This window comes from Ranitomeya variabilis, chromosome 6, assembly GCF_051348905.1.
Source record: "Ranitomeya variabilis isolate aRanVar5 chromosome 6, aRanVar5.hap1, whole genome shotgun sequence".
Lineage (NCBI taxonomy): Eukaryota > Metazoa > Chordata > Amphibia > Anura > Dendrobatidae > Ranitomeya > Ranitomeya variabilis.
Window position 1 is genome coordinate 573697406 of NC_135237.1, and position 27440 is coordinate 573724845.

At 42.5% G+C, this 27440-nt stretch overlaps 1 protein-coding gene across 1 annotated transcript in view; it reads right to left on the reverse strand.

Annotated features, from left to right (window-relative positions):
* Nucleotides 1-22983, reverse strand: part of LOC143783141 (cytochrome P450 2C20-like) — a 407257-nt gene extending 384274 nt beyond the window's left edge. The window contains exon 1 of the mRNA XM_077271460.1: nucleotides 22965-22983. Within this exon, the coding sequence (XP_077127575.1) occupies nucleotides 22965-22968 (4 nt within the window). The 5' untranslated portion in view covers nucleotides 22969-22983. The remainder of the gene's footprint in view (nucleotides 1-22964) is intronic.
* Nucleotides 22984-27440: the final 4457 nt, after the last annotated feature.

Here is a 27440-nt window from a genome sequence, read left to right on the forward strand (position 1 = left end):
AGGCCGAATCTTCTCTAGAAAGACAGAGGATAGGAAAGGGAACTATGCGGTCAGTATTAAAAACTACAAAAACCATGCAGAGTGTGCAAAAAGACCTCCACACCGACTCACGGTGTGGAGGTGCAGCTCTGCACCCCCAGAGCTTCCAGCTAGCAAGGAAATATCATAATAGCAAGCTGGACAAAAACATAGCATGTACTGAGAAATATATTCAAAAAAACAATGAACAGCAAATGGACTAGCAAGGACTTAGCTTCTGCTGGAGTAGACAGGTCATCAGAGAAATCCAAGAGAGATCTGAACCAGTACTGAAACATTGACAGCTGGCATGGACTAACGACCTGGGCAGAGTTAAATAGGGAAGCAAGCAGCAGCAATAAACGAGGGCAGCTGAGAAAGCCAACCTCAAAGATCAGCAGTTCTACTCAAAGCCACCAGAGGGTGTCCAAGGACAGAACTCACCAAAGTACCATTCACGACCACAGGAGGGAGCCCGAGAACGGAATTCACAACACCTTCCCCCCACAGCCAACAGAGTCATCCAGTGACCAGTCAGCGAGATTTAACACCCTTGGCTATGCTTACTTGTTCATGTGTCTGTGGTGAAATGCACCATGGCAGACATAGATTTAGTTAAGGAATGGGTGATGTTGTCTGCAACATGCTGGTGTAGCACAGGCACAGCTTTCTTAGAAAAGTTATGGTGACTGGGCAATTGCTATTGGGGGACTGTGATAGCCCTCAGCATGTGGAAGCTATCTGTATCTATCAAGCAGAAAGGCAGCATTTCCATGGCCAACAGATTGGAGATGATGGAGTTTGACCTCTTAGCTTTGTCATCCGTATGAACAAACAATCTTTTACATGCTCACAACTGCAGTACCGTGGGCTGGCTGCAGTGCTGAGAGAGGGCAGAGTATGGTAAACTGGACAAACTACTGGACCATGACAGAGTTGCAGGTGGAGATGTTACAGTGGATTGAGAATGTTTTGGTGAACTCGTTCTCTGAGATTGGTCAAAAACAGCAGGCATGTCTGCTTCCGATACAGCTGATGGCGGGCTCTCAGTCAGCGTGACTGGAGCAGATAAAGAACCCAAGGCTCTGCGATCGAAGACCTGTGTCTCAATAGTTGGCATGGTAACAGAGAAGGAAGAAGCAGCAGATGTGATTGATTAGGTGGCTGATGGTTGTTGAGGTCCGCTGGTCCGCACTTTTGCGCAGTGGGATTCCCACAGTAGCTCATGTTAATTGCGCATGTGATGGTTTATACATGTAGTAGTCAAATTATTGCACTTTTTACCTCTACTCAGTTTTTTTTGCAAAATAAGATTATATGAGTTGACCCATCCTTTGTAGTGTGGATGCATTGCTCGCCGTGGCTGCATCACTATGTGTCTGTGACGTACAGCACAATGTAACCTCCTCGCCTTCCTCATCAGATGACATACTCAGCTATGTGCCTCTATGCTCATGCCAACAGGGATCGAATACCTCATCATCATCACCCTCTGAGTTATCACATTCCTTGCCCTTGGAGTCGCCCTCCTCCTCTTCCTGCCCTGACAGCAGAGTACAGTTCACATGAGCCTCAGATATCTGACTCTCATCAGAATCACCTACCCCCAAGGGTTAACATCTGATGATGAGGGTCAGAATGCTGCTCGGACCCTATTTTGTCCTGCTCCAGATCCAAGCTAAAAAAAAGTTTTGGTCATCATTGCAGATTTCCTCCTCTTGACTCTGGGAAGCTTTTGAGTACAATTCTGATGGCCTTTTGGAAGTGCATTGAACAGCAAGGTGTATTGCTGCTGAGGGCAAAAAAAAAATTATTTAAATCTTCAGCTTGGCAAGTGTGAACGAGCTGAGTGTGACCTGAGCGTAAGTGTGAACGGCGGTAAGTGTGACTTGTGATTCAGTGAAGAGGTATTTGGAAAACCTTTAACAAATACCTGTGTGAATTGGTGTGAGTTGCTGAATTGGTAATAGCTATATTCACAAGATGTTAATTTAGGGTGGGGGCTCATAATTAAGGGTTTATAAGGGGAAGCTATTTGGGGCTCAAGTCCTTTTGGAAGTGCATTGAACATCAGGGTGGATTGCTGCTGAGGGGAAAAAAACTCTTTAAATCTTCAGCTTAGCGAGTGTGAACAGCTGAGAGTGACCGGAGCATAAGTGCAAACGGTGGTAAGTGTGTGACTTGTGATTCAGTGACTTTGGATTCAAAGAGTTTCCAAGGGAGGAATTACTGAGTTGCTGTCTGTATTTTATTAATATTTTGTATTTATTTTTTATTTAACGTTTCTGTCTGGTGCAATCCCCATTAGGATATGTGCTCCACTATTGTTAATGCCATCCAGTGCACATCTTGCCACATGTATGCAGTCCTTGATCAGCCGGTCGAGGGTGCACAAGGTTGGATCTGGTCAGCAACCATTATATTCCGAGCTGGAAGACCTGATCTGTGAGTGGGTTGCTGACAGGAGAGCAAAGACATTGGTTGTGACTAGGGCTCAGATTCAAGAATTTGTCCTTGCAATGGCACCACAGTTTGAAATTTTCCTTAAGAATTCAAGGCATCACAACACTGGCTGGATAACTTCCTTCAACGAAGTGAACTGTCTTTGAGAAGATCCACAACACTCTTTAGGCTGGAAGATGCTGAAATTATTAAACGCGCATTTGCATTCAAGACCTTTGTTGATGACGCTGACTTCTCTAAATACAATCTTTCCAACATGATTGACATGGATGAAGCTGTAGTGTTTATGGGCCAAGCATCTCAAACAACAATTGAACAACGAGGTGCCTCCTCAGTGTGCGTTTCCTCCACTGCTTATGAAAGTGCACGTGTTACCTATATTTTGGCGATGCATCTGGATGGCACTAAAGTCCCACCTTTACTCATTTCAAAGGGCAATAAAGACAAGATTGAATGTGTTTCAGCCATTTATATTCTGGAAACTGAAAAAACCTGGGCCACACAATCAGTTATAAGGAAGTGGGTCAATTTAATGCTGCCGCTTGTTATGCGAGGGAGCCAAAGAGGAATGCTGATCTGGGATACAGCCAGCACACACCGTGCCAAAGACATGAAGAACTTCCTTCATGAGAAAAAATAGATCAAATAATGATTCCTGCAGGAATGGCGGCTTATCTCCAGTCTCTTGAAATCGCCATTAACAAGCCATTCAAGGACAATTTGCGTGTGGAAATCAATGACTACATTGAAAATAGAATGGAGAGAAATAGTGTTGAGCGATACCTTCCGATACTTGAAAGTATCGTATCGGATAGTATCGGCCGATACCCGAAAAATATCGGATATCGCCGATACCGATACCCGATACCAATACAAGTCAATGGGACTCAAGTATCGGAAGGTATCCTGGATGGTTCCCAGGGTCTGAAGGAGAGGAAACTCTCCTTCAGGCCCTGGGATCCATATTCATGTAAAAAATAAAGAATTAAAATAAAAAATATGGATATACTCACCCGTCCGGAGGCCCCTGGACCTTACCGCTGTTAACCGGCAGCCTCCGTTCCTAAGAATGAGGAGTTTAGGACCTTAGATGACGTCGCGGCTGACGTCGCGGCTTGTGATTGGTCGCGTGACCGCTCATGTGACCGCTCACACGACCAATCACAAGCCGCGACGTCATCGCAGGTCCTAAACTCCTCATTCTTAGGAACGGAGGCTGCCGGTTAACAGCGGTAAGGTCCAGGGGCCGCCGGAGGGGTGAGTATATCCATATTTTTTTTTTTAATTCTTTATTTTTTACATGAATATGGATCCCAGGGCCTGAAGGAGAGTCTCCTCTCCTACAGACCCTGGGAACCATACACTGGGAACTTCCGATTCCGATTTCCGATATCACAAAAATATCGGAACTCGGTATCGGAATTCCGATACCGCAAGTATCGGCCGATACCCGATACTTGTGGTATCGGAATGCTCAACACTAGAAAGAAATCAACGTGGAGACTTTGTGAAACCTAAACTGCCAGAGATTGTGACTTGGGTGAAGAATTCATGGGAGAAAATCACTGACACTTGCATTGCAAATGCACTACGAGCAGGCTACCTTGACAAGAAGTGCTCATTTAAGGACAGTGCTATTGCTAGACATGAGAGATATGGGCCAATGATTCTGAAAGAAATGGAGTCACAAGAAATTCCACAGGAACTTCAGAGTTTGGATTGTTATGATGATGTTCCAGAAGATGATGACATGGTTGTCACTGAATAAATCTGGTTTTGTGTTATTAAATATTGAGATCAGTAAATGAACCATTGTTCGTTGTTTTACATGTTGTACATGGAAATACCCTAATTATATGGTAGTAACAAGAAATTCCTGATACGATTCACAGTTTATTTGATTCTACTGTTTTGTGATGACTACTGTTCAGCATACGCTGGTATGTTAATAAATGTTAATTTTTTTGTTCAAAAAAAATTTGTCAATTCTTTTTCTTGAGAAAATAAGACACCCCCCCTCCCCCAAAAATAAGACATGGTGCAACTTTCGGAGCAAAAATTAATATAAGACGGTGTCTTATTTTTGGGGAAACAGGGTATGAGAGAAAATTGCCTTTCACAACTGGTTCAGGACCCAACAGGAAGGGGGGCACTGCTAGACATAATATTAACCAACAGGCCAGACAGCATATCAAATATAAGGGTTGGGGGTCACTTGGGGAACAGTGATCACAAAATAATAAGTTTTTGTGTATCCTTTAATAAGGTGTGTAGTAGAGGGGTTGCAAGGACACTAAACTTCAGGAGGGCAAATTTCCAACGGATGAGAGAGGATCTTGGTGCAATTAACTGGGACGATATCCTGAGACACAAAAATACACAAAGAAAATGGGAGACGTTTATTAGCCTCCTGGATAGGACCTGTGCACAGTATATACCGTATGGGAATAAACATACTAGAAATAGGAGGAAACCAATATGGCTAAATAGAGCTGTAAGGGGCACAATAAGTGACAAAAAGAAAGCATTTAGAGAATTAAAGGAAGTAGGTAGTGAGGAGGCATTAAATAAATACAGAAAATTAAATAAATTCTGTAAAAAGCAAATCAAGGCAGCAAAGATTGAGACAGAGAGACTCATTGCCAGAGAGAGTAAAAATAATCCCAAAATATTCTTTAACTGCATAAATAGTAAGAAACTAAAAAATGATAGTGTTGGCCCCCTTAAAAATAATCTGGGGGAAATGGTGGATGAGGATGAGGAAAAAGCCAATCTGCTAAATGACTGTTTTTCATCAGTATTTACACAAGAAAATGCCATGGCAGACAAAATGATCAGTGATGACAAAATTCCCCTTTAAGTGTCACCTGATTAACCCAGCAGGAAGTACGGCGGCGTCTAAAAATCACTAAAACAGACAAATCTCCGGGCCCGGATGGGATACACCCCCGAGTACTGCAGGAATTAAGTACAGTCATTGATAGACTATCTATCTGTCGGAGTCCTGCAAGGTTCAGTCCTAGGGCTCCTGCTCTTCTGATTTGAAATTTCCAAATTATTTAAAGAAATTGATCCATATAAAAATCATCTTGAAATCAGAAATCTCTCAAATAGTATTACAAATCGTGTAAATAGTAAAGAAAAAGAAATAATTGAAAAAAAGAAGCGCAAATTTGGGCGTGACGCTATACCCGCTTTTGAATCCCGACAACATAGGAATGAACAGGAACTCGAGACCATTGATCAAATAGATGGAAGTAGTTCCGCTACTAATATATCTGAGGAAGCTTTCTCTATACATCTGACACCTGATGTCAGTAATGTACTAGTTTAATCAGACCATCAAGAGGTTTTTGTCACGGTAGAAACTGCCAACACCGATCAAGTCACTACTCCAACTTTAATCCAGAATCGTTTTGAAGTCCTAGATACAGTAATGGAACCGTCACCATCAAACAGGGATACACCAGAACCACAGACCAGTACAGTAGTTAGGTCACAAATAGGGGCTAACACTAAAAATCAACAACCCTCAGGTGGATGTAAAATTACAAATCTGTTTTTTCCATTAGGTCCCAAAAAAACACAACAGGGGCTGTAGGTGGGGGGGGGGGGGGGAATTCACCCCCAAAAAAGAACAATTGCAAAGAAGTAAACAATGAAAATCAAATTTTTTTAAACTTGAGTACATACACACTGAAAGACAATGAGGTAACCCTATTGCAAAAAAGACTAAAATCCGCGCCAACGGCTAAATTCAATAAATTCCAAGCGTTTATAGGCATCAAACAATTTATGCGAAAACTGGCCATAAAAAAGCACTTTTTAGAAAAAACCCAACGTCATTAACCGAATCGAATGAGACACAGTCAAGTGACTTTACAAATTTACCGGCTAAGACAAAATTCAACCCATTAAATGAATATTCAGAGTCCTTCGAAGCAATTCAAAGGAATGTTATTCATGATATAAAAAAAGTTAGCAACAAAAAATGTTCACAAACCAGATATAATCTCTCAAAGAGAGAAAGAGATGCCATCCGGGCAGTACAACAAAGGGAAGATATCATCATCCGTCCCGCGGATAAAGGGGGGGGCATTGTGATCTTGGATCAATCTCAGTGTGAAAAAGAGGCACAACGCCTCTTGGGTGACACAAGGACATATGCGATATTGTCTAGTGATCCTTCAACCAAATTCATGGATGACTTAAGAAAATTATTAATCAAAAGTTTGGATGGTAGGTTTATTAATAAATAAGAGTTTGAATACATCTATACACCACATCCAAGAATGGCAGTGTTCTATCAGCTCACCAAAATGACCTCAAAAACCCGCCCGGTCGTCCCATCATCTCAGGAATTGGAAATTTAACCTCCAATTTATCCCATTATGTGGATTGTTTTTTACAGAAAATATTTCCCTCTCTACCAGCTTACCTTAAAGACAGTAAGCATATTCTACAGATATTGGGGAATCTACAATGGCAAGAACACCATGTCCTAGATACGTTGGGCATTGCATCACTGCACACAGTGATACAACATGATAAAGGGACGGAAGCAATGGGACACTTCTTGAATATGTCGCATAATCTATCAATAAAAAAGTGAATTTTATTAAAGAATGTGCCACTTTTATTCTCACTCATAATTTTTTTTAAACATGGGAAGAACTACTACACCCAGCAGTGGGGTATGGCCATGGGGACCAGATTAGTTCCCAGCTACCCAAATCTCTATGTAGGTAGATGGGAGGACCTCTACATCTACTGTGGAGGCGTACTGCAAGCGGGTCTGGCCCTATGGCTCCGTTTTATAGATGACATTTTTTTTATTTGGGAGGGGGATGAAGATACTTTGAAACAGTTCTTAATTGATATAAATAAAATTGAGTTTTATTTACAATTTTCTGCAAATACCAGTAAGGAGAATGTGCATTTTTTGGATCTGAACATCTCAATTAATTAATTAGGGAAAGCTACAGACTTGCACATATATTAAGCCCACTGACTCAAATAACTTTTTTTCTATGAACAGTTGCCACCTACCAAGGTCGCTACTCAATGTCCCCCGTAACCAGTTTGTAAGGTCAAATCACAATTTCACTAGCACTTTAGATTATGAATGGGAGGCAGATGTGCTTATTAATAAATTCATAAATAAAGGCTATGACAAAAAAATCTCTGACTGCGACGAAAGATGATGTAAAGGGAATTCGCAGAGAAAAACTCTTAGGTGATAATAAAAAGGATGAACAATACCCCTCTAACCAGCAGGCCCAAATCTCAGTTCCAATCACTACCCAGTACAATTCAAATATTCAATTACTGAAAAAAATTGTTAATAAACATTGGGACCTTTTAAAGGAAGACAAAACAATAAGGGACATATTATCTGAACGTCCAAGTTTTGTCTTTAGGAGGGCGCGTAATCTGGGTTTGATTATCGCCCCTACGGTACGTAATCCCAATCCTCCAGGTAACACCAAAGGACCCTTTAAGCAAGTACTACAGGTTTCTTTCCATGTCAAAAATGTAAAATGTGTAAATCATTAAAATTAATCAAGCAAAAATATGTGTTATCAAGAAACGGTACACAAATCCCCATTACAGACTTTATAACATGTACAACACAAGGGGTGATCTACGTTATAGAGTGTCCATGTGGTAAAAAGTACGTGGGACGCACTAAACGTACCCTGTGTAAAAGGATTAATGAACAACTCTGTAATATATGTAATAAATATGACGAACATCCGTTATCTAAACATTTTTCAATTCATCATGAGGGATCGACACAGGGAATGAAGGCAACATGCATCAAAGTAGTTCAACGTGATTGGCGAAATGGGGACTTCATAAGACAAATGTCCCTTGAGGAAACCAAATACATTTTTGAGATGGACACATTGAAACCTAGGGGCTTGAACAATGAAGTGGAGCTGTTCGCATTCAATTAGCCTATGACGGACGAACCGCAGGTATATAAAGTCACATAACGCAGGGGGGGGCAACCCTGACGAAGGAATCCGCAGCTATTCCGAAACGCGTTGGTTTTCTGGCCCCCATTGCGATCCGTAGTTTCACCCAGGGCACCACGTGACTGACGATCATGTGACCCGAACATCATCGAAGGTACACATCACAGGTATTGAACTAATATTATTCCACCTATTGAATCCCCTATACAAACGAACTTATTTGCTCAGTAAGCACCGGGGTTTTTTTGGGCAGCATATCTAGAGAGTAAGGGTACCTTTACACAGTGCAATTTTGATCGCTACGATGGCACGATTCGTGACGTTGCAGCGTCGTATGATTATCGCTCCAGCGTCGTAGACTGCGGTCACACGTTGCAATACACAGCGCTGGAGCGATAATTTCATGACGTATTTGCGATGTAGAAGCCGTTGGTTACCGTGCGCACATCGTATACAACCTGTGTCACACGATGCAATCATGCCGCCACAGCGGGACACTAGACGACGAAAGAAAGTTTCAAACGATCTGCTACGACGTACGATTCTCAGCGGGGATCCGGATCGCAGTAGCGTGTCAGACACAACGATATCGTAAATGCATCGCTGGAACATCACAAATCGTGCCGTCGTAGCGATCAAAATTGCACTGTGTGACGGTACCCTAACTGCTAAAGGACTCCTTGATCAAAGGATTGTACATTCATATATTTTATTTTTATTCTTGTTTTAATCGCTTAATTAGCTTTGCGACATTTTATACATAAGGGACAAGGGGCACATTAGGGATTTAGCCACAATTCGAAAAATCAGTGTCTGAGACAAACTTCTTTCTCCTTTTTTTTCTCATCACAATCCTAGCCCCTACATAGTCCTTGACCTGACTTACATCAAAATAAAGCAACTCGAGCATTCTTTCCATCAAACAGGTAAACAAGTACCGCTAACGTTTGTCTAATGCACTTTATTCCTTAGCGCAGGTAAATACATAATTTTAGTTCTTTGCAATTGTTCATTCCCTGGTGTGGTACGGGACATTACCTGCAGCTGTTTCCACATATTTACACTAGCGCCGCTACCTCATTAACCCCCTTAAAATTAGTCTGGGTGAAATGGTGGATGAGGATGAGGAAAAGCCAATCTGCTAAATGACTTTTTTTTCATCAGTATTTACACAAGAAAATGCCATGGCAGCCAATATGATCAGTGATGACAAAATTCTCCTTTAAGTGTCACCTGATTAATCCAGCAGGAGGTACGGCGGCGTCTAAAAATCACTAAAACTGACAAATCTCTGGGCCCGGATGGGATCCACTCCCGAGTACTGCAGGAACTAAGTACAGTCATTGATAGACTATCTATCTGTCGGAGTCCTGCAAGGTTCAGTCCTAGGGCCCCTGCTCTTCTCCATTTCTCCATTTACACCTTTGGCCTGGGACAGCTCATAGAATCTCACGGCTTTCAGTATCACCTCTATGCTGATGACACACAGATCTACAGTACAGACCAAAGGTTTGGACACACCTTCTCATTTAAAGATTTTTCTGTATTTTCATGACTTTGAAAATTGTACATTCACACTGAAGGCATCAAAACTATGAATTAACACATGTGGAACTATATACTTAACACAAAAGTGTGAAACAACTGAAATTATGTCTTATATCCTAGGTTCTTCAAAGTAGCCACCTTTTGCTTTGATGACTGCTTTGCACACTCTTGGCATTCTCTTGATGAGCTTCAAGAGGTAGTCACTGGGAATGGTCTTCCAACAATCTTGAAGGAGTTTCCAGCAAAGCTTAGCACTTGTTGGCCCTTTTGCCTTCACTCTGCGGTCCAGCTCACCCCAAACCATCTCGATTGGGTTCAGGTTTGGTGACTGAGGAGGCCAGGTCATCTGGCGTAGCACCCCATCACTCTTCTTCTTGGTCAAATAGCCCTTACACAGCCTGGAGGTGTGTTTGGGGTCATTGTCCTGTTGAAAAATAAATGATGGTCCAACTAAACGCAAACTGGATGGAATAGCATGCCGCTGCAAGATGCTGTGGTAGCCATGCTGGTTCAGTATGCCTTCAATTTTGAATAAAAGCCCAACAGTGTCACCAGCAAAGCCCCCCACACCATCACACGTCCTCCTCTATGCTTCACGGTGGGAACCAGGCATGTAGAGTCCATCCGTTCACCTTTTCTGCATCGCACAAAGACACTGTGGTTGGAACCAAATATCTCAAATTTGGACTCATCAGACCAAAGCACAGAGTTCCACTGGTCTAATGTCCATTCCTTGTGTTCTTTAGCCCAAACAAGTCTCTTCTGCTTGTTGCCTGTCCTTAGTAGTGGTTTCCTAGCAGCTATTTTACCATGAAGGCCTGCTGCACAAAGTCTCCTCTTAACAGTTGTTGTAGAGATGTGTCTGCTGCTAGAACTCTGTGTGGCATTGACCTTGTCTCTAATCTGAGCTGCTGTTAACCTTTGATTTCTAAGGCTGCTGACTCTGATAAACTTATCCTCAGAAGGAGAGGTGACCCTTGGTCTTCCTTTCCAGGGGCGGTCTGTTATGGTCTGGTGATTAAGGAGCGACATGCGACTAGCTCTGAGCAGGTGGTAACTATTTTTTTTTTACTACCTTTTTGGAAGTGCATCTGAACAGCAAGGTGGATTGCTGTTGAGGGGAGATAGAGAGAAAAAAAAATCTATAAATCTTCAGCACAGCGAGTGTGAGCGAGCTGAGTGTGACCTGAGCGTAAGTGTGAACGGCGGTAAGTGTGTGACTTGTGACTCAGTGACTTTGGAATCAGGGAGTTTCCAAGGGAGGAATTGCTTCTGTTTTGTTTTTTTTGTTTTTTAATTAATACTTTGTATTTATTTTTAATTAACGTTTCTGTGTGGTGCAATCCCCATTAGGAAATGTGCTCCACAATTGTTAATGCCTCCAGTGCACATCTTGCCACATGTATGCAGTCCTTGATCAGCCGGTCGAGGGTGCATACTGCTGTGCGAGATGTGAGCACATTGTGCATTTGGAAACCCAGATACTGGATCTAAATGTGCAGCTGGCAACACTGAGATCCATAGCCAATATGGAGAGGAGTCTTCTGCTCACAGAGCAGACGCTCAATGGGATAGATGAGGAGGGGGATGGTAGGATGGAGCTGCAGGACAGTGTGGCAGTTAGCTGGGTGACAGATAGAAGGCGGGGTAGAGGGAAGAGTGCCAGGGAGGATAGTCCTGATCTGGCACACCCCAATAAGTTTGCTAAGTTGGCAGATGAGGGGGGTGCCAGTACAGGGGTAGCACTGCTGCAGCCAGGCATGTCCTCTGAAAGCCGGAGGAGTGACTGCTCCAGTAAGGAGGGAAATAGGAGAGCAGGGCAGGCCAGACAGGTGCTGGTAGTGGGGGACTCAATTATTAGGGGAACAGATAGGGCAATCTGTCACAAAGACAGGGATCGTCGGACGGTGTGCTGCCTACCTGGCGCTCGAGTCCGACACATCGCTGATCGGGTGGACAGATTACTGGGAGGGGCTGGTGAGGACCCAGCGGTCATGGTGCACATTGGCACAAATGACAAAGTTAGAGGTAGGTGGAAGGTCCTTAAAGATGATTTCAGGGAATTAGGCTGCAAGCTGAAAGCAAGGACCTCCAACGTGGTATTTTCCGAAATACTGCCTGTACCACGCGCCACGCCAGAGAGGCAACGGGAGATTAGGGAGGTTAATAAGTGGCTAAAGAATTGGTGTAGGAAGGAGGGGTTTGGGTTCCTGCAGAACTGGGCCGACTTCTCAGTTGGCTACAGGCTCTACGCTAGGGACGGGCTGCACCTCAATGGGGAAGGGGCAGCTGTGCTGGGGGAGAAAATGGTTAGAAGGTTGGAGGAGTGTTTAAACTAGGGAATGGGGGGGAGGGTATTCATTTTATAGGTGGGGAAGATAGTGCAGATAGAGACCTGGGCACAAATAAGGAAGTTGGGGGTGGCGGTGGCATGGGGGGTGGGGTTAGAACAGTTAATAATTTAAGAAAGAATAGAGGTACAGAGAGTAACATCAAGTGCATGTATACTAATGCCAGAAGCCTCGCCAACAAAATGTATGAATTAGAACTAATGTTGTTGGAGCATAATTATGACATGGTGGGGATATCTGAGACATGGCTGGATGAGAGCCATGACTGGGCTGTTAACTTGCAGGGCTATAGCCTGTTCAGAAATGACCGTACAGATAAGCGAGGGGGAGGGGTGTGTCTATATGTAAAATCTTCCTTAAAACCCATCCTGCGTGATAATATAGGTGAATTTAATGAAAATGTAGAGTCCCTGTGGGTGGAGATAAGGGGATGGGGAAAAAATAATAAATTACTGATAGGGGTTTGTTATAAATCTCCAAAACTAATGGAAGCAATGGAGAATATCCTCGTAAAGCAAATAGATGAAGCTGCGACTCAAGGAGAAGTCATTATTATGGGGGACTTCAACTACCCTGAAATAGATTGGGGAACAGAAACCTGCAGTTCCAGCAAAGGTAATCGGTTTTTGACAACTATGAGAGACAATTACCTTTCACAACTGGTTCAGGACCCAACAAGGAGGGGGGCACTGCTAGACCTAATATTAACCAACAGGCCAGACCGCATATCAAATATAAGGGTTGGGGGTCACTTGGGGAATAGTGATCACAAAATAATAAGTTTTCATGTAACCTTTAGTAAGATGTGTAGTAGAGGGGTGACAAGGACACTAAACTTCAGGAGGGCAAATTTCCAATGGATGAGAGAGGATCTTGGTGCAATTAACTGGGACGATATCCTGAGACATAAAAATACACAAAGAAAATGGGAGACATTTATTAGCATCCTGGATAGGACCTGTGCACAGTATATACCGTATGGGAATAAACATACTAGAAATAGGAGGAAACCAATATGGCTAAATAGAGCTGTAAGGGGCGCAATAAGGGACAAAAAGAAAGCATTTAGAGAATTAAAGGAAGTAGGTAGTGAGGAGGCATTAAATAAATACAGAAAATTACATCAATTCTGTAAAAAGCAAATCAAGGCAGCAAAGATTGAGACAGAGAGACTCATTGCCAGAGAGAGTAAAAATAATCCCAAAATATTCTTTAACTATATAAATAGTAAGAAACTAAAAAATGACAGTGTTGGCCCCCTTAAAAATAGTCTGGGTGAAATGGTGGATGAGGATGAGGAAAAAGCCAATCTGCTAAATGACTTTTTTTCATCAGTATTTACAAAAGAAAATCCCATGGCAGACAAAATGACTAGTGATAAAAATTCCCAATTAAATGTCACCTGCTTAACCCAGCAGGAAGTACAGCGGCGTCTAAAAATAACTAAAATTGACAAATCTCCGGGCCCGGATGGGATACACCCCCGAGTACTGCAGGAACTAAGTACAGTCATTGATAGACCATTATTTTTAATCTTTAAAGACTCCATAATAACAGGGTCTGTACCACAGGACTGGCGTATAGCAAATGTGGTGCCAATATTCAAAAAGGGGACAAAAACTGAACTCGGAAATTATAGGCCAGTAAGCTTAACCTCTACTGTGGGTAAAATCCTGGAGGGCATTCTAAGGGATGCTATACTGGAGTATCTGAAGAGGAATAACCTCATGACCCAGTATCAGCACGGGTTTACTAGGGACCGTTCATGTCAGACTAATCTGATCAGCTTCTATGAAGAGGTAAGTTCCGGACTGGACCAAGGGAACCCAGTGGACGTAGTATATATGGACTTCTCCAGAGCTTTTGATACGGTGCCACACAAAAGGTTGTTACATAAAATGAGAGTAATGGGGATAGGGGAAAATATGTGTCAGTGGGTTGAGAGCTGGCTCAGGGATAGGAAACAAAGGGTGGTTATTAATGGAGCACACTCGGACTGGGTCACGGTTAGCAGTGGGGTACCACAGGGGTCAGTATTGGGCCCTCTTCTTTTTAACATATTTATTAATGACCTTGTAGGGGGCATTCAGAGTAGAATTTCAATATTTGCAGATGACACTAAACTCTGCAGGGTAATCAATACAGGGGAGGACAATTTTATATTACAGGATGATTTATGTAAACTAGAAGCTTGGGCTGATAAATGGCAAATGAGCTTTAATGGGGATAAATGTAAGGTCATGCACTTGGGTAGAAGTAATAAGATGTATAACTATGTGCTTAATTCTAAAACTCTGGGCAAAACCGTCAATGAAAAAGACCTGGGTGTATGGGTGGATGACAAACTCATATTCAGTGGCCAGTGTCAGGCAGCTGCTACAAAGGCAAATAAAATAATGGGATGCATTAACCCCTTCACCCCCGGAGCTTTTTCCGTTTTTCCGTTTTCGTTTTTCGCTCCCCTCCTTCCCAGAGCCATAACTTTTTTATTTTTCTGTCAATTTGGCCATGTGAGGGCTTATTTTTTGCGGGACGAGTTGTACTTTTGAACGACATCATTGGTTTTACCATGTCGTGTACTAGAAAACGGGAAAAAAATTCCAAGTGCAGTGAAATTGCAAAAAAAAGTGCAATCCCACACTTGTTTTTTGCTTGCCTATTTTGCTAGGTTCACTAAATGCTAAAACTGACCTGCCATTATGATTCTCCAGGTCAGTACGAGTTCATAGACACCTAACATGACTAGGTTCTTTTTTACCTAAGTGGTGAAAAAAAATTCCAAACTTTGCAAAAAAATAAATAAATAAAATTGCGCCATTTTCCGATACCCGTAGCGTCTCCATTTTTCGTAATCTGGGGTCGGGTGAGGGCTTATTTTTTGCGTGCCGAGCTGGCATTTTTAATGATAGCATTTTGGTGCAGATACGTTCTTTTGATCGCCCGTTATTGCATTTTAATGCAATGTCGTGGCGACCAAAAAAACGTAAATCTGGCGTTTCGATTTTTTTTTTCATTACGCCGTTTAGCGATCAGGTTAATGCTTTTTTTTTATTGATAGATCGGGCGATTCTGAACGCGGCGATACCAAATATGTGTAGGTTGGGGTTTTTTTTATTGATTTATTTTGATTGGGGCGAAAGGGGGGTGATTTAAACTTTTATATTTTTTTTATTTTTTTCACATTTTTTTTTACTTTTTTTTTTAACTTTTACCATGCTTCTATAGCCTCCATGGGAGGCTAGAAGCAGGCACAGCCCGATCGGCTCTGCTACATAACAGCGATCATCAGATCGCTGTTATGTAGCTAAAATGCAGGTGTGCTGTGAGCGCCGACCACAGGGGGGCGCTCACAGCCACCGAGGATCAGTAACCATAGAGGTCTCCAGGACCTCTATGGTTACAATGTACAAGCATCGCCGACCTCCGATCATGTGACGGGGGTCGGCGATGCGCTCATATCCGGCCGCACGGCCGGATGCGGTAGTTAAATGCCGCTGTCTGAGTTTGACAGCGGCATTTAACTAGTTAATAGCGGCGGGTGATCGCGATTTCACCCGCCGCTATTGCGCGCACATGTCAGCTGTAAAAAACAGCTGACATGTCGCGACTTTGATGTGCGCTCACCGCCGGAGCGCACATCAAAGCGGGGGTCCCGACATGTGACGTACTATTCCGTCACATGTCGGGAAGGGGTTAAAAGAGGCATAGATGCTCATGAGGAGAACATAATTTTACCTCTATACAAGTCACTAGTTCGACCACACTTAGAATACTGTGCACAGTTCTGGTCTCCGGTGTATAAGAAAGACATAGCTGAACTGGAGCGGGTGCAGAGAAGAGCGACCAAGGTTATTAGAGGACTGGGGGGTCTGCAATACCAAGATAGGTTATTACACTTGGGGCTATTTAGTTTGGAAAAACGAAGACCAAGGGGTGATCTTATTTTAATGTATAAATATATGAGGGGACAGTACAAAGACCTTTCTGATGATCTTTTTAATCATAGACCTGAGACAGGGACAAGGGGGCATCCTCTACGTCTGGAGGAAAAAAGGTTTAAGCATAATAACAGACGCGGATTCTTTACTGTAAGAGCAGTGAGACTATGGAACTCTCTGCCGTATGATGTTGTAATGAGTGATTCATTAATTAAATTTAAGAGGGGACTGGATACCTTTCTGGAAAAGTATAATGTTACAGGGTATATACACTAGATTCCTTGATAAGGCGTCGATCCAGGGAACTAGTCTGATTGCCGTATGTGGAGTCGGGAAGGAATTTTTTTCCCCATGGTGGAGTTACTCTTTGCCACATGGGGTTTTTTTGCCTTCCCCTGGATCAACATGTTAGGGCATGTTAGGTTAGGCTATGGGTTGAACTAGATGGACTTACAGTCTTCCTTCAACCTTAATAACTATGTAACTATGTAACCTTGATGGACTCTTATGAGGTTGTACCCCCCCCCTGAGGTCAAGCTTGGAAAACTACTTAGCACCAGCCACCTGGTTGGTACAAATCAGGTATCAGTGGCATAGGGTATGGATCTGGTTTAACTCCCTGAAATCCAGACACGGGCGTAGTCCGCCATCTTTCTTTTTAATGAAGAAGAACCCCGTTGCCACCGGCGAGGACGAAGGCCTGATGTGCCCTTTGCTCAGACTCTCAGCAATGTAGTCTTTTAACGCTTGCCTCTCAGGACCAGAGATGTTGAACATCCTAGCTTTCGACAATTTGGCCCCAGGTTTAAACCTAATAGTACAGTCATAGGGGCGATGTGGTGGCAATTCTGAGCAACCCTTCTCTGAAAACACATCCACAAAATCCATAAGTGACTCAGGAATGCTTGGAGTCACAGCGGACACACATGTGGCCAGGCAATTCTCCTGGCAAAATCCGCTCCACTGAATTATGTCCTTAGTTTTCCAGTCAATAACCGGGTTGTGCATAGATAACCATGGAAAACCCAGAACCATTTGTGCAGGAAGATTACTGAGCACCCTACATGTAACCTGCTCAGAATGTAGGACCCCAATGTGGAGTTTCACCTCAGCCACAAACTCAGTAATCTCCCCCTGTGGGAGAAGGGTAGCATTGATGGTGACCACCCGGTAGGATGAGGCAATTTTTCGACCGTGAACCCGGCCGTGCGCGCAAATTCCTCATCAATGAGATTAGTGGCCGAACCACTATCCACAAAAACCGTGATTGTCAGCTCTCTGCCAGCGACCATAACTCTGGCAGGGAGCATACATTGAGAGACCACCATGGAGGATACGCATAAGCTCAGATTGGCCTCCTCCACACCCTCTGAGCTTATTAGTTTTCTGCCGTTGCGCTTTTCTTAGAAAAAAGAGGACAAGCATTTACATAATGCCTCTTTTTACAACAGCAAAAACAGGCTCCCTGCTTCCTGAGCGAGGGGGCTTGCTGACGTGACACCCCTGCGATTTGCATAGGCTCCGTGGGCTCACCTACAGCAACCTCACGTGCACTTACGACCTCTCCCATAGGCGGCGTCTCTAGCGCCCCCTGACGCAAACGGCGATCAATGCGGACAACAAGACTCATGGCAGACTCTAGAGAAGCAGGAGTCTCATACATCAGAAGGGCTTGATTAACCCTTCTCGAAACCCGATGTACAAACTGACTCCGCAGCGCCGGGTCATTTCATTGTGTGTCCACCGCCCAGCGACGAAATTCAGAACAGTAATCCTCCGCCAATCGCTCCCCCTGGCGGAGAGCGCGTATTTTAGATTCTGCTAGAGCCAATCTGTCAGGATCATCATATATGAGTCCAAGAGCAGAAGAAAAACTCTCCACTGAGTTAAATACAGCTGATCCAGAAGGTAATGAAAACGCCCATGATTGGGGATCTCCATTCAGTAATGACAAAACCAAGCCCACACGCTGAGCCTCATTACCTGAGGAAAGCGGGCGCATACGAAAATATAATTTGCAAGCTTCACGGAAAACAACAAATTTACGGCGTTCCCCAGCAAACCTCTCAGGTAAAGGGATTTTTGGCTCTGCAACTCTACCTGCAGTTTCCACTTGCACATTAGACACCACAAGACCCTGTTGCTGAACTGCCCCCTTCAATTCTGTGACCTGTAAGGACAGCGCCTCCAACTGGCGGGTTATGGAAGTCATGGGATCCATGACATTAAAAAAACCTTTTTTTTTTTTTTTTTTTCTTTTTGGACCATTTATAATGTCATGGGAGTACTGGGTAGACTAAGGCTGGTTACCTGGGCCCCTGCGATATCCCTCAGGCTAGGGAAACCCTGTCTGTCCCTTTCCTAGAAGTTACAGTAAAGGTGTGCATGTCTGGGCCGCCAGGCCTGACCCTGTCTCCTGTTTTAGCCCTATGCTGAAACCACCACCCGCCACCTAGTGAAGAGACCACACACCAATCTCCACAGAAAGCACAGACAGGGAAAACTGAAAAACGCACCAAGCCGCAGACACACAGGAAAACACAATAATGTGCACAGGGCAAAACAAATACAAATATAGGAAGGAGGAATAAGACAAAGGATAATACACCACCAGATATGATATTTCTTCTCCTAGACCACCCCGCCAGACCGAGATCACCAGGCACAAGACACAAGCTATAATCGGCGACGCCCAAAGTCCAGCACGACTATTTAAAGGCCGTGGGCGTGACCCAGCCTCCAACCAAATTACCAGCTAGATTAACCCCGAGCAAGCTGGATAAAGTCTAGCCGATGCCACTGAACGTGTAGTGGACGTAAGTGGAATTACCGCTGTCTGTCAGACGCCCTAGTGTGAACAGTGTCTGACATGACAGTAGGACTATCAGCTGTGTATCCACCAGACTCCTGCACAGTACAACTGATGATCCCAACCCCATTTATAAGGCATGAAATCCCACTTATTAAACCTAACAGGGCACACCTGTGAAGTGAAAACCATTCCTGGTGACTACCTCTTGAAGCTCATCAAGAGAATGCCAAGAGTGTGCAAAGCAGTCATCAAAGCAAAAGGTGGCTACTTTGAAGAACCTAGAATATAAGACATATTTTCAGTTGTTTCACGCTTTTTTGTTAAGTATTAGTATAGAAAAGTAGGAGACAAAAAAAGCGCAAATAGGGTCTTATCCTCAGGATTGCTTCTAATCAATTATGAGAGAACTGCTCACCTGGTGGTACACAGTAAAGGCGTGTAGTTTGTCAGCTGCTGCAGATCCACAGGTCGGCGCTGCGACCTCTTAGAGACGTTATAATAGATAAATGTGGACAAAATCCGCGCTGCTGTGACAAATAATGGATCCAGATATAGTTATAAGGTGTTCGGACACCTTATAACTATATCTGGATCCATTATTTGTCACAGCAGCGCGGATTTTATCCACATTTATCTATTATAACGTTTTTGTTAAGTATATAATTCCACATGTGTTAATTCATAGTTTTGATGCCTCCAGTGTGAATGTACAATTTTCACAGTCATGAAAATACAGAAAAATATTTAAAAGAGAAGGTGTGTCCAAACTTTTGGTCTGTACTGTACATCTCTGGACCAGAAATCACCTCCCTACTAACCAGAATCCCTCAATGTCTTTCCACTATTTCATCCATCTTCTCCACTAGATTTCTGAAACTTAATATGAACAAAACAGAATTTATCATCTTTCCCGCATCTCACGTGAGCCCCCCAACGAACCTATCCATTACAATAAACGGCTGCCCACTCTCCCCAGTCCCACAAGCTCGCTGCCTCGGGGTAATCCTTGACACTGATCTCTCCTTCAAACCACATATCCAAGCCCTTTCCACTTCCTGCTGACTTCAACTCAAAAATATTTCACGAATCTGTACATTCCTCAACCAAGAATCTGCAAAAACTCGAGTCCATGCCCTCATCATCTTTCGCCTTTACTACTGCAATCTCCTGCTCTGTGGCCTCCCCTCTAACACTCTCACACCCCTCCAATCTATTCTAAACTCTGCTGCCCGACTAATCCACCTGTCCCCCCGCTATTCTCCGGCCTCTCCCTTCTGTCAATCCCTTCACTGGCTCCCCATTGCCCAGAGACTCCAGTACAAAAGCCTAACCATGACGTACAAAGCCATCCACAACCTGTCTCCTCCATACATCTGTGACCTCGTCTCCCATTACTTATTTGCAGGCAACCTCCGATCCTCACAAGATCTCCTTCTCTACTCCCCTCTTATCTCCTCTTCCCACAATCGTATGCAAGATTTCTCTCGCACATCACCCCTACTCTGGAACTCTCTACCACACCATATCAGACTCTTGTCTACCATCAAAACCTTTAAAATGAACCTGAAGACCCACCTCTTCCGACAAGCCTACAACCTGCAGTAACCACCGATCGACCAAACCGCTGCATGATTAGCTTTACCCTCACCTACTGCATCCTCACCCATCCCTTGTAGATTGTGAGCCCCCATGGGCAGGGTCCTCTCGCCTCCTGTACCAGTTGTGACTTGTATTGTTTAAGGTTATTGTACATGTTTTTATTATATATACCCCTCCTCACATGTAAAGCACCATGGAATAAATGGCGCTATAATAATAAATAATAATAATAATAATAATAGATCGTTATTTTTATTCTTTAAAAATTCCATAATAAAAGGGTCTGTACCACAGGACTGGTGTATAGCAAATGTGGTGCTAATATTCAAAAAGGGGACAAAAACTGAACTCGGAAATTATGGGCAAGTAAGTCTTACCTCTACTGTGGGTAAAATCCTGGAGGGCATTCTAAAGGATGCTATACTGGAGTATCTGAAGAGGAATAACCTCATGATCCAATATTAACATGGGTTTACCAGGGACTCGTCCTGTCAAACTAATCTGATCAGTTTCTATGAAGAGGTAAGTTCCGGACTGGATCAAGGGAACCCAGTGGACGTAGAATATATGGACTTTTCAAAAGCTTTTGATACGGTGCAACACAAAAGGTTGATACATAAAATAAGAATAATGGGGATAGGGGAAAATATGTGTAAGTGGGTTAAGAGCTGGCTCAGGGATAGGAAACAAAGGGTGGTTATTAATGGAGCACACTCGGACTGGGTCGCGGTTAGCAGTGGGGTAACACTGGGGTCAGTATTGGGCCCTCTTCTTTTTAACATATTTATTAATGAACTTGTAGGGGGCATTCAGAGTAGAATTTCAATATTTGCAGATGACACTAAACTCTGCAGGGTAATCAATACAGGGGAGGACAATTTTATATTACAGGATGATTTATGTAAACTAGAAGCTTGGGCTGATAAAAGGCAAATGAGCTTTAATGGGGATAAATGTAAGGTCATGCACTTGGGCAGAAGTAATAAGATGTATAACTATGTGCTTAGTTGTAAAACACTGGGCAAAACCGTCAATGAAAAAGACCTGTGTGGATGATAAACTCACATTTAGTGGCCAGTGTCAGGCAGCTGCTACAAAGGCAAATAAAATAATGGGATGCATTAAAAGAGGCATAGATGCTCATGAGGAGAACATAATTTTACCTCTATACAAGTCACTAGTGCGACCACACTTAGAATACTGTGCACAGTTCTGGTCTCCGGTGTATAAGAAAGACATAGCTGAACTGGAGCGGGTGAAGAGAAGAGCAACCAAGGTTATTAGAGGACTGGGGGGTCTGCAATACCAAGATAGGTTATTACACTTGGAAAAACGAAGGCTAAGGGGTGATCTTATGTTAATGTATAAATATATGAGGGGACAGTACAAAGACCTTTCTGATGATCTTTTTAATCATAGACCGGTGACAGGGACAAGGGGGCATCCTCTACGTCTGGAGGAAAGAAGGTTTAAGCATAATAACATAGTTACATAGTTACATAGTTATTAAGGTTGAAGGAAGACTGTAAGTCCATCTAGTTCAACCCATAGCCTAACCTAACATGCCCTAACATGTTGATCCAGGGGAAGGCAAAAAAACCCCATGTGGCAAAGAGTAACTCCACCATGGGGAAAAAAATTCCTTCCCGACTCCACATACGGCAATCAGACTAGTTCCCTGGATCAACGCCTTATCAAGGAATCTAGTGTATATACCCTGTAACATTATACTTTTCCAGAAAGGTATCCAGTCCCCTCTTAAATTTAATTAATGAATCACTCATTACAACATCATACGGCAGAGAGTTCCATAGTCTCACTGCTCTTACAGTAAAGAATCCGCGTCTGTTATTACAGACACGGATTCTTTACTGTAAGAGCAGTGAGAATATGGAACTCTCTGCCGTATGATGTTGTAATGAGTGATTCATTACTTACATTTAAGAGGGGACTGGATACCTTTCTGGAAAAGTATAATATTACAGGGTATATACACTAGATTCCTTGATAGGGTGTTGATCCAGGGAACTAGTCTGATTGCCGTATGTGGAGTCGAGAAGGAATTTTTTTCCCCATGGTGGAGTTACTCTTTGCCACATAGGTTTTTTTCTGCCTTCCTCTGAATCAACATGTTAGGGCATGTTAGGTTAGGCTATGGGGTGAACTAGATGGACTTAAAGTCTTCCTTCAACCTTAATAACTATGTAATTATGTTACTATGACATAAAATGTGTGAACAGCTCTTTAGACTCACCCATCTGTGGTTCCGTTTAGTCAGCTGTACGGTTGGAGAATTGGGAAGCGAGGGAAAGCAAGGGTAATTTGGGCGCCATCTCTGTGGAGTGTACTGGGTATGATGTTGAGGTGGAGGAAGAGGAGGAGAGGCCACTTGAAGTTGTGCTTGCCATACACTCAATCACATGCTCTTTCTGGGACTCATCAAAAAAGCATGCCAAAGAAAGGTGGTGGAGAAGCCCGTCCAGAAAAGAAGTTGTCAGTTGTCTTTGCATAGGACGTGATGTTGTTGGTTCACTAGTGCTTTCAAAAAGATTACCACATATCCCATGCAAATTGCCTCTGCTGAAAAAAAGAAGACTTAACTCTATAGCGCCACCTATTGGAAGTAGCAATCCTACAAGTCACAATCAACCCTTTAACGAGTCGTTAATGACTTAGGATAAAAGCCAAATCAGTATCTCAATTCGCAGACATGGTGTTTCGGGCTGTTGGCCCTCGTCAGTGCGAAGCATGAGAACTGATTTGGCTAGGTGAGAGGCTCTGGAGTGGGGTCTAAGGGGTAACGTTTCTCCTTATGGAGAGTAGTAGTCTTAGGCAAAATGAAGACCGCGCTCACGGGATATATTTTAGATAGTTTATTTGAGCCTACGCGTTTCAAGAGCGTTCTTGCTCTCTTCCTCAGGGCATGTAGTACATAACACATTATGGGTATATTTATAGAAAGGAAGGGGAGGGGCGGCCAGGCCCTCGTAATATAATACATAAACTAGATTAAAAACATATATATATAGTAAAACGGAAGCAATACACATTACTATTAATAACCTAAAACAATAATTAATATAAAAACAAAAACAGAAAAAATTGAAAAAAAAAAAAAAAAAAAGATATATGTTGGTAGGACTACACAACCACTCCACCTCCGCATGAATTCCCACCGACACAATATTAAAATAGGTTTTCTTAAACATGGTCTTTCCAAACATTTTAGTATCGCACACAATTGCAATCCTTTATTATTCCGAGTTCACCCCATTGATCACGTTCCTGCACATGTTTCTAATCGCACACAGTCACTTAATAGGAAAGAGGTTTTTTGGATATACACTTTGAATTCCCTTGAACCTGAAGGGCTAAATGTAATAGCAGATATCCTTTGACCTAACAAAATCTTGAACTGAAGTGAGGTTATAATAACTGAATTTTATTCTAATAATTATCTCTGGTTTCTCGGAGGGTTTTTAGTACATATTATAGTATAAAAATTTTAACATTATTTATTGTATAATTAACTACAGTGTACATCCTTTTTGCAAGATTGTTTGTTCTCCTTTTTCTTATAGGATTATTTCTGGGTTCTTTTATTTCACATTAAAAATCAAAAAAGAACCTATTAGTAACCTGTGGCACAATGACTTGAATAGCCTAAATAATAGAATTATCACACAAGGGTCCCTGGTTCGAATACTCGTTGGGCTACCTGAGATCCCAGTCTTTTTATACTTAGATCCTTGTTTTTTTTTTGTTTTTTTTTCAATTTTTTCTGTTTTTGTTTTTATATTAATTATTGTTTTAGGTTATTAATAGTAATGTGTATTGCTTCCGTTTTACTATATATATATGTTTTTAATCTAGTTTATGTATTATAATACAAGGGCCTGGCCGCCCCTCCCCTTCCTTTCTATAAATATACCCATAATGTGTTATGTACTACATGCCCTGAGTAAGAGAGCAAGAACGCTCTTGAAACGCGTAGGCTCAAATAAACTATCTAAAATATATCCCGTGAGCGCGGTCTTCATTTTGCCTAAGACTACTATCCTCAACATCCTTTTGGATTTTTTGTGGAGACCTGCTGCTACGGTTACACCTGTATGGGAGTTGTGACCTATTTTCACAACTTCAATAGGTGAGCACATTCCCTACAAAGTCTGTATTTATTCATATACAGTGTGACACATTGGGGGCGCCTTGTGTTTTTTTCTTTTTCCTTATGGAGAGTGACATACCAGCTGGCTTGTCACGTTGCCCCTTAGACCCCAGTCCAGAGCCTCTCACCTAGCCAAATCAGTTCTCATGCTTCGCACTGACGAGGGCCAACAGCCCGAAACACCATGTCTGCGAATTGAGATACTGATTTGGCTTTTATCCTAAGTCATATTGCACGACTCGTTAAAGGGTTGATTGTGACTTGTAGGATCGCTACTTCCAATAGGTGGCGCTATAGAGTTAAGTCCTCTTTTTTTCAGCAGAGGCAATTTGCATATTTAAATTCCCAGAGGAGCATTGCATGGCGAATAAGCCTCCTTACCTTGACAAGCCAGCTGGTATGTCACTCTCCATAAGGAGAAACGTTACCCCTTAGACCCCACATATCCCATGCACACCTTAAATACCAAGCCTAATTTAACTTCCACCATGGCCTCGCTTTTTCCCTGTCATGTTGTTCAAATAGTGTTTTAGGAGCACAGTAATATTAACAAAAAAATAGATTTTAAACTCTGCACCACCTCTGCAAACAGCTGAATTTCAGCTGCAGTAAATTCCAATATGAAATTTGGCATGCTCTATCATGCTAGTCACAGAAGAAAGAGTTGTTTGAGTGTATATGAGGCCTGTATAACAAAGAAGATATGCCGCAAACAATTTGAAAGTCAGATGTCCCTATTGTATGACGTTAGGAACACAAGAATTTTTTGTGTCCTCTGTATCAGACCTCTATAATAGATGCTACAAACTATTTTAAAGTCAGGTCCCTTACTGTATGAACCTAGGAATAGAATAATTTTTTGTGGCCTTTGGATCAGGCCTCTACAGCTTAATTTCATCCCAGCAAAATGACAAAGTGTGATACAGCGGGTTGTCTAACGTTTTGCAACTGAAAAATTATAATTTTTTCTAATGTGCTTTAGGTCTGCAGACAGGTTCATATCACCACAGCACAAAATGACAAGGTGGGATACAGAGGCTATTTCACATTTAGCTTGTGAAAAAATATTATTTAGAATGCTATATTTGTGCACAGAGCACAATAGAAGCAGTGCACAACACACTTTTAGGCTTTGTCTGTGGACCTCAGTAATGGCAAAAAAAATACTGGAAGGTAAATTTAACAGCAACACTGGACACTAGCAGGCTACACTATCTGACTGATATTCAACCACCTTGCTAACTAGCTAAATACTGTACTTGCTACTAACAGTGGCAGCGTCAGGAGCAGCCTCTCTGTGCTATATCAGTGTCAATATGGCGCTAAAACAAGATGTCCACTATTTACATTGAGAGGGACATGTGATTTCAGCAGCCAATGACACAAGCCGTTGTGTCAGTACATTGTGGGTGTTTCCTGTGCTCTGATTGGGTAGCAGCAATGTGCACACATAAAGTTAAAGGAAAAAAAGACTGCAACAACGCTGCGGCTCTGAGCTCTGCAAACCGCCTCTCCTCATCAAACACGTACCAAACACTCATGATACACCACCATTATTGTTGCAAAAGTGCTGAAAATACTTTTTTAGCAACGCAAATATTTTCCTGCACTTTTACAGAATGTTGCTGATTTTTTCCAATTTTATAAAATTTTGCTTCTGTTTCTGATCACGAATCCGAATGTGCCATATTTGTGCTAAACTTATGTTTGTCGATTGTTTTCACTCACATTCATTCATCACTAGTCTCTATTTGCTCTTCATTCATTGCTCCCAGTTTTCTTGATGCTGCTCTCCAACAATACTAAGAAGACTGATCAACTTACCAGGAAATGTCCACGACCCCTGTCCAAATGCAATCGTGTAAAAGGAGAAACGGTGTCTGGCACTTCACAGTTATAAGAATCCGAAATATTACTTGTCATGAATAAAACATCTCGTCTTTACCCCGTGTGACTCCTTATATACTATAAGTCTCGTCATATGAGGAGAACGGTAAACGTCTTGAAGCATCACATGAACCATCAGTATTCAGACCTGGATGTACAGATACAATGTGTATAGATGTAAAATAAGAAAAGAACAGTTCAGGTTTACCTGTGAAAATGTTTATCCCTATTTCTTGTATTTTTGCTAATTTGTCACATTAACCTCTTAACTGTACTTGACAGATCTATCAATCATGAGGGTTGGTAAATGACCATTCCATGGTGGACACATCAGTTGTGTTGATCATGTGGGCACTGTCTCTATACCCATGTGAGGAGCTGATATAATAAGCCACTGAGGTTGGTGAGAGGATTGATCCCCACAGTGTAAACCTCTAGGCGCTGCAGTTAACAGCAACCACAGCTCCAAGTTGGTTAGTCAGAAAGAGCTTTGCTTGTCAGTCCAATGCCTTATAATTTATTAGACCCAGAATACAACGACTGTTTTGCATCAGTTTTTTTGCACTTTTACCCCCTTTTTTTTAAGGCTGGTCAACTTGTTTCTATAACGTTCCATAGGCAGGTGTATGAAAAAAATGTGTAACACCCCAGGTAACTGGTTTCTACAGTGATGTT